Source organism: Rhea americana, unplaced genomic scaffold (genome assembly GCF_003343005.1).
Source record: "Rhea americana isolate MKP2758 unplaced genomic scaffold, rheAme1 scaffold_29, whole genome shotgun sequence".
Classification (NCBI taxonomy): Eukaryota; Metazoa; Chordata; class Aves; order Rheiformes; family Rheidae; genus Rhea; species Rhea americana.
Window position 1 is genome coordinate 5,718,001 of NW_028186412.1, and position 8,727 is coordinate 5,726,727.

General features: G+C 40.5%; 1 protein-coding gene across 1 annotated transcript in view; it reads left to right on the forward strand.

The window, feature by feature from the left end:
• ATM (ATM serine/threonine kinase) overlaps positions 1-6,158 on the forward strand; it is an 84,792-nt gene extending 78,634 nt beyond the window's left edge. Inside the window, exons 61-63 of the mRNA XM_085309060.1 lie at positions 1,570-1,633; positions 2,285-2,421; positions 2,551-6,158. Of these exons, the coding sequence (XP_085165186.1) occupies positions 1,570-1,633; positions 2,285-2,421; positions 2,551-2,734 (385 nt within the window). The 3' untranslated portion in view covers positions 2,735-6,158. The remainder of the gene's footprint in view (positions 1-1,569; positions 1,634-2,284; positions 2,422-2,550) is intronic.
• The last annotated feature ends 2,569 nt before the right edge of the window (positions 6,159-8,727 follow it).

The window sequence follows — 8,727 nt, forward strand, 5'->3', positions numbered from 1 at the left end:
TTGCTCTTATTGAACTTCATGAGGTTCCTCTCTGCCCAGCTCTCCACCCTGTCCAGGTCTCTCTGAAGGTCTCTCTGGTTCATCAGCCATTCCTCAATATGTCCTCTACATCATATACTGTTATTTATGTAACTAATTATGAATTTCATTATGGTTGCCTAGCTTCTCATATWTTTCACTAAATAGCAGGTTATATCACCCTGTTGTGGAATTCAGGGATGGTCCTGTGCTTGCCAAGGTTCCACAGCTAAATTTCATCCTCTCARTTTAGACTGTTGGGATGTTTTCCTTCAGAATTGTAGCAAGTTGGCTATTCAGGTTCTTCAAATCATTTTATTCTGTCTCTGATTTGTAACACTGATTTGTAGCAAACAGTATCAGTTTAAGTGCATAAACCARTTACCTCAAGATTGGCAGTGAAAGTAGCCAGGTAACCACTCTGTGGTAATTGYGTTGTGGTTGTTCTCATTCTGAAGTAGATAAGGAGGCTTAATCCCTCTTTCATTGAAGAGTTCTTGTTTCATAAATTCCTTATTCCTTTAACAAGTTTAGTTTAGTTGGGAGTGAATGCAGATAGCCACTGCTTTGTCTAAAGTCATTGGAGAGATTTCAGAAATAAACTACTATCTACTTTGTAAGAAACTTACCTCCCATAGCTTAATGTCTCCAGCTACTGGATCTGCTGATTTCACATAAAGGAACCCTACCAAGATTCTCTGGTGTTGCAGAGCACGTCTGGCATATATGTGTTTTGATCCAGCTAACCAGTATTACCATTGTGGCATACCTCAAGAATCAGCGCTAACTCAGTTATTAGAAACAGTCCAGACAATGAAATAGGTAATCACTTTTCCATAGGAGCACTACATAAACCAAGGAACTGAACCAGAAAACTGAGTCAAATTTTTGTACTGTTGTCAAAACTCTGAATGTTGTCTCAGTCTATGAGTCTTCACCCTGAAGCTTTTCCAAATACTCTCCTTGGTTAATTTTCTTTTTTTATGATAAGCAAACAAAACCAGAAAACTGCTCAATTTCACAAAGAGAGAAACTATCAGAGTAATTCTGCTGGGAACACTCCATGTATGTGCTGCCTACTCCAGGTATCAGCGTTGTATGTTTTTGACACACAGCATTAGCCTGCTAGTGGTGAACAAAGAGAGAACAAAGGGAGAAGCTTGAAACAGAATTAGCTAGAAAGAAGATAAGACTGGAAGTAAGTTTTATAATCTGCTTCAGAAAAGTTGTTATGGAACAATTTTTCCATTAGTAGTCAGTTAGAGTAACATAATTTAGTTTTTAAATTAGAGTTTGATAAATTTGAATGGTATTACATGACGTTATATATGATAATCTGTGATTATCTGTGATCATCTATGATGTATATAGTTTCCTTTTGGTATTGTATTTCTGAATTTCTCCTTTTTTTTTCTAAAATGGAAACATCAGAGATGATACTCATATGCTAGAAATAATCTTTAAAAGAATCAAACATGTATTATTTAAATAATRAAAATAAAAGTCTATTTGACCAAAGAGAATCCAAAAATACAGTTAATTATTTTCTAGATGCTGTGARAAAACAATGGATGTTATGAGAAATTCTCAAGAAGCTTTGCTGACTATTGTAGAGGTAAGTATTTTTTCATGCTGATAGTAAATTGCAAAAAAAAAAAAAGTATTTGATTTCTTGTCTCTGTCATACCAAATATTTATATGGGAGTTTTTGTTGCATTTTAGTTTAGTAGTATTGTTCAGATTTGTTAACTCATGTAGTCCTCAATGAAATCAAGACCAGTTTACATTCTCTATGGAAACTATTTGTTTCAGTATGTGCCTAGTTTTCCCTCTTTGGTACTTAAAAGCTTATAGCTACAGGGCAACATTCCCAGAGTGATTAGTGCCAATTTAATTAAATCCTCTTTGTCTAAGTCACAAAGAAGAGAATTAAACTAATTTTTAAGAAGTTGCTTATACTCTGCCTTAATARTGATATTTAGTGACTAGAAATGTATTTTTAAAATGACATCTTAATTGTTGAGCTATGACTGTGGCAAAATCGAGCCAAATACGAAGAACTCAAATACTTGCAAATGACCAGACRAAGTTTTATTTTTGGATCATGTACTAAACAATGTAGGCCAATGGGACTGGACTCCCCCCCACCCAAATGTACTATTGTGGTTAGCATGAGCATCACTAACTGAGTGTTTCTCTTCCTGTTAGGTCACTGAACTAGCTGTAATTAACAGCTTGAATTAAATAATGTTTATTTACTGTGTAGGTGCTGCTCTATGACCCTCTTTTTGACTGGACTATGAACCCTTTGAAAGCTTTRTATTTGCAGCAGAGACCAGAAGATGAGGCTGACATGAGCTCTACACTCAATGCTGATCCACAAGAATGTAACAGAAAAGCCAGGTATAAGATTGTTTTTCTTATTGTCTGGTTATTGCACTATTGCTTTGTTTTACAGTTTTCTTCTGAATGTTATTAGWTTTGTTCAGGATCCCTATCTACTCCACATTTTTTTTTCTTTTGYTTTTCCAGCAGTGATGACCAGAGTTTTAACAAAGTGGCTGAGCGTGTTCTGATGAGACTTCAGGAGAAGCTGAAAGGTGTTGAGGAGGGAACAGTGCTCAGTGTGGGAGGGCAGGTGAACCTTCTCATACAGCAGGCCATGGACCCCAAAAACCTGAGCCGACTCTTTCCTGGATGGAAACCCTGGGTATAACTTGGAGGATCTTATAAGAAACTWGTTTTTAAGCAACAACTGTCTTTACATTTCAAAGTGTTATTTCCTAATTAAAACATCACATCAGTGGCAACTATAGAGGTTTACATGAATTAATATTAGATGGATTTTCTTTTTCAATAGCTTGTTATGAAGTAAACATTTTTTCTCCACAGTTATGTTCACCGTCCAGTGTAGAACATCAACCACTGCTTTGATGTTCCTTGTGACCTGCAAAGCTGATGACTTTGCTTGGGCAAAGTGGATGTATAATATTCTTGAAGCCTTTGATTCATTACTTTTGTCTGTTTCTTAAATAGCTGGAGTTTGTATGGTAACATGACTGTTTAGAATGGATGATCTGAAAGCTGCAGGTCATGAAATAACTAGCTAAAGTGCATTTCAAAAATAGGAGGGGATGTTTTACTTTAAAAATAATGCTACAGTGATACTTGACAAAAATATAAAAGAAAACAAGAGAGCCCCACCTTTAATGAACTGAAGGTTCTCCAGGTTTTAGCTTAATTAAATGGACATTTCTTTACATAGATAGGATCTCTGATCCAAGCATAAGAGTGCTATTTTTTTGCCATAGTAATCAAAATTATGTTGGTACTTTCTTTTCATAGAATCAGTAAGGCTGGAAGGCACCTCTGGAGATCATCTAGTMCAACCTCCCTGCTCAAGCAGGGTCACCTAGAGCATGATAGACAGGGTTGCGTCCAGGCGGGCCTTGAAGATCTCCAGAGAAGGAGACTCCACAACCTCTCTGGGCAACCTGGTCCAGGGCTCCATCACTCTCACAGGGAAGAAATCCCCCTCACGGTCGGGCGGAACTTCCTGTGCTTCATTTTCTGCCCATTGCCTCTTGTCCTGTCACACGGGACAACTGAAAAGAGTCTGTCCCCATCCCCTTAACACCCTCCCTTCAGGTACTTGTACACATTGATAAGATCCCCCCTCAGTCTTCTCTTCCCCAAGCTGAAGAGGCCCAGCTCTCGCAGCCGTTCCTCATAGGGCAGATGCTCCAGCCCTCTGATCATCCTCGTAGCCCTACGCTGGACTCTCTCCAGTAGCTCCATGTCTCTCTTGTACTCAGGAGCCCACAACTGGACACAAGACTCGAGATGAGGCCTCCCCAGGGCTGAGGAGAGGGGCAGGATCACCTCCCTCCACCTGCTGGCAACACTTCCTAAGGCACCCAGGAGACCATTGGCCTTCTTGGCCACAAGGGCACATTGCTGCCTCATGATCAACTTGTCACCCACCAGCACTCGCAGGTCCTTCTCCACAGGGCTGCTTTCTAGCAGGTCAGCTATTTTTCCCTAGGTGCAGGACTCTGCACTTGCCCTTGTTGAACCTCAGGAGGTTCCTCTCTGCCCAGCTCTCCACCCTGTCCAGGTCTCTGAATGGCAGCACAGCCCTCAAGTGTGTCAGACACTCCTCCCAGCTTGGGATCATCAGCAAACTTGCTGAGGAGGCACTCTGTCCCCTCATCCAGGTCATTGATGAAGAAGTTGAACAGGATGGGACCCAGCATTGAGCCCTGGGGACGCCACTAGCCACAGGCCTCCAGTTAGACTCTACACCACGACCCTCGGAGCTCTGCCTTTCAGACAGTTCTCAATCCACCTCACTGTCCACTCGTCTAACCCACACTTCCTGAGCTTATATAGGAGGATGTGATGGGAGACAGTGTCAAAAGCCTTGCTGAAGTCAAGGTACACAACRTCCACTGCTCTCCCCTCATCTACCCAGCCAGTCATTCCATCCTAGAAGGCTATCAGGTTGGTTAAGCAGGATTTCCCCTTGGTGATCAGGAGCAGCCAGCATGGATTCACCTTCTTTTCCTCCAYATGTCTGGARATGACATCCAGAATGAGCTGTTCCATCACCTTTCCAGGGATGGAGGTRAGGCTGACCGGCCTAKAGTTGCCTGGSTCCTCCTTCTTGCCCTTTTTAAAGACTGGAGTGACACTGGCAGCAAATTCTGCCTTCTCTGTATCCCTTGTCACCAGGGCCTCCGCCCCGTTCAGTAGCAGGCCCACATTTTCCCTAGTCCTCCTCTTGCTGCTGATGTATTTGAAGAAGCCCTTCCTGTTGTCCTTGACATCCCTTGCAAGACTTAGTACCAGCTGGGCCTTGGCCTTCCTCGCAGCATCTCTACATACTCTGACTGCATTCCTATAGTTCTCCCAAATAACCTGTCCCCTCTTCCTCAGTCTGTGGACTTTCTTCTTCTGTCTGAATTTGGCCAGGAGCTCCTTGCTCACCCATGCAGGTCTCCTGCCCCTCTTGCTGCACTTCTTACTCATAAGGATGCACCACTCTTGAGCCTGGAGGAAGTGATGTTTGAATACTAGCCAGCTGTCCTGGACCCCCCTTCCTTCTAKGGCCTTAACCCATGAGATTCCTCCAAGTAGGTCTCTGAAGAGCCCAAAGTCCGCTCTCCTGAAGTCCAGAGTTGCAATCCTGCTTGTTGCCTTACTTCTTTCATGCCGGATCCTGAACTCCACCATCTCGTGGTCACTGCAGCCCAGGCTGTCCCCAACCTTCACATCTCTAACCAGTCCCTCTCTGTTGGTAAGGACAAGGTCCAGCAGGACACCCTTCCTCATAGGCTCCTCCACCATTTGCGACAAGAAGTTATCATCAAAGCATTGCAGGAGCCTCCTGGACTGCTTGTGCCTTGCTGTGTAGTCCCTCCAGCAGATGTCAAGGTGGCTGAAGTCCCCCATGAGAACTAGGGCCTGTGATCATGAGGCTACCTCCAGCTGTCTATAGAAGGCCTCATCAACTTTCTCCTCCTGGTCAGGTGGCCTGTAGTAGACACCCACAAAGGTGTCCCCCATGTTAGCCTGCCCTTTGATCTTTACCCATAAGCTCTCAACTGCCTCCTCCTCCTCCCTACCTAGGCAGGGCTTGATCCATTCCAGTTGCTCTCTCACATAAAGAGCAACTCCACCACCTCGCCTTCCCGGCCTGTCTCTGCTAAAAAGCACATAGCCATCCATGACAGCATTCCAGTCATGGGAGCTATATGTTTTTCATAACATTACTTTAACAGCATAAAATAATTAAAAATGATTTAAGTTCATTTAACTCAAAATTCCATGATAATATAGACTGATTATGTAGTGAAGTTTAGCATACCAGATCAACACCTCTGAAGCAAATAGTCTTTCTATATCTGGAGTAAATACCTTTCAGAAACACTGTAGCTGTATTTTGAACACAATTTGCTTTCTATTTGCATAGTTTTACAGAATACATTGCCCCCAATGAACTGAAAAGACCTRATGTAATTAGATAGTAAATTAATACAGATAATAAGAGAAGCTACTAAAATAATAGTCTTGCTGTTATACTAATAAATCTTGCCGAATCATTCTTAAAAATATGAAAAAAAAGGCATACTGTAATATTATCCTAATTTACACTTTATGCATTTTTACAGCAGTGTAAGTGAATAATTTCTGTTCTAATTATCATTTCATTGATTTGTATTTGTACAGTCTAACTACAATTTTTATGCTGTGTCTTTGCTTTATATGTTAATGTCAACATAGCAAGATGAGTCTTTTGTATTATTTTCATGAAGCTGACATAAATTTTTGTTTGTCCTTGGAACCAAATGTGCTTCTTGGCTTTTCTCTGGACAAAACTCTCATCCAGGCATACAAGAGCATGTTGCTAGAAAAGCAAACTTACCAGGCAGAGCAAGCTTTCCCTGTGTCAAATCTGAATGACATTTATGAAAGGGAGAAATGACAAATAGGAAAGGACCGAATGAAAAGCACTTTAGAGTTCAAGCTTTTAAWATACTAAGTACCAAAGACTGCTCTCTATTTTTGTTCCAGTAAGTTTCGTGTCTGTCTGAACAGGAAATACAAGTCTGAGTGGAAGTGCTGTTTTATTCTGGACAGTGGTTTTGTTACATGCGCTACTACTGAAGATAGAGTGGATCAGTATTTGACACTTACTTATATATTTACTATATTATAAGCTAGAAAGATGTGAAGATAGGTTAAATTACCTTTACAGCATTATTTTTTTTCTTGGAATGCTCCATAGTAATTTGAAAGATCTACATTTAGAAAAGATAATTTCTAAGGAAAATGAGCCTGTAACACAATAGAAAGTGGAAGAATTTTTAACAGATTCTGATTTTCTGAAGAAAGACATCTTTACTGGAAATTATTTGTTTCTGGTCTAACTTCTGTTGGACAAATGTCCTCAGGGGTGTGAAATGTGTAAGTTAAACGTGGCAGATAAACTAGTTTGACTGACAGACTCTGCCTGAACTGTTCCATCAGCAAAGAACAGCGTCTCATGAATAGGAATCACATTAAACTGGCCACTTGGTGAGAAATGTGCTGTGTAAATAAAATGCAAATRAGTCTTCATCCATGTGAACCTGAAAACTTTCAAGGTTCTTCCAGGTAAAAACACTTTAAAAAATCACAAAAATAACTGAATTAATTAGGTCACTACTCTATATCACTATGAAACTGCTGAGTATGTGAAATGTATTTACTCCTATTGAGCATTTTTTGAATGTGCTAAAATGTTAAGCTTTCTCTCTTTGGGGCATAGTGCGCTCTTACACATTCTGTGTTACTCCTTATACTATTATTACATACCTGCGTGAGTGGTAATGCTTTAATGACAAAGGACCAATAAAACACCTTTGTAAACAGGTGGTTCCAAAACCTGCTTAGGGCAATTCAGTTATGTGACTGGTAAATGACARTATTATTAAGCATTTTTACTGCTACTTTCATCACTGTGAACTTAATGTAAGCCAATACAGTGTTGTCTTGTGGAATGTATAGGTGGCTTGAAACTGGACTCAGGGAGAAACTAATTATTTTTGCTAGTGCTAGCACTTAATGATACTAAATGATACTAAAATACTAGTTTTATATAAAATTGATCATTTCAGCAAGTAGGTTGAAGAGTGGGCAGGGTGAAAGAGCAAAACCACAATGAAGAGCTGGGAACTCCTGTAAGGAAGGATTTAGATTCTGTTCCCTCCACTTTTCAAAATCTCTCTTGTATTTGTTGTCCATGTGATGTGGTGTTCATGTAACACACGCTCTCATCACCTATCCTGTGCATCAACACTGTAATGTACCTGTACTTTGGCATTCTGGGCTGGAATTAACACTAGTAGTATCTGTAAGGGTACACACAGCTGCTTTTCCCCTCTTCCCCTCATATGCTGTACATGTGGCCATAAAAAAGTGGTGCACAGTGATTACAGCCATGCCTGTCACTGCAGAGTTCCCTCTTTGCACTCTCCATGGCTCTTCTTCCTCTCCATCTGCTCTCCCCACCCAATTTGCCAAACAACACACAAYAGACAGCAGATTGAGCTTATCATTTGGTTGCCTCCACTGCTAATGAATACCCCCTATGCTGGATGCAAAGCAGAAAAGATTATAAAAAATGCAAACCTCTGTAAAAGATTCCTCTTTTGAAGGAACTTTTCRGATCAAGTAGTGAAAAAGTCCTGCAACTCTTCTTTTAAAGATTCCTAGGCAATGTTGCACTGAATCTTTCCTGTGCTTCTAGGATGGAGCTGTGTTGTAATGTGCATGCTCAACAAGTCATGGTGGTTGACTCTGTTTCTTGCAGACATCTGATAATTTGCAGAAATTGACCATAAACTGTTTTCCTCCACAGCCAAGTTTCTTCCCTCAGCCTTTTCTCTCCATTTTGATAGTTTTATCATGAACTTTACCAGAGGAGCTCCATGCATTTTAACACTAATATTACACATTTTTTTTTACATTTGGGACAATGGTATTTGGCCTCAGGCCTTCATCAGATCTTTATATGAGGATGGAGAAACTTCAAACATTTATCRCTAAGCCATCTTTACTATGTTTTTTGAAGACTGAAATGTACCCAGAAGGACACTCTAGTTCTTTCTCAAAGCTGATGTCAAAATTTTACCTTATTCAGTGGGCTGAAKCTTTTGGTTTTCT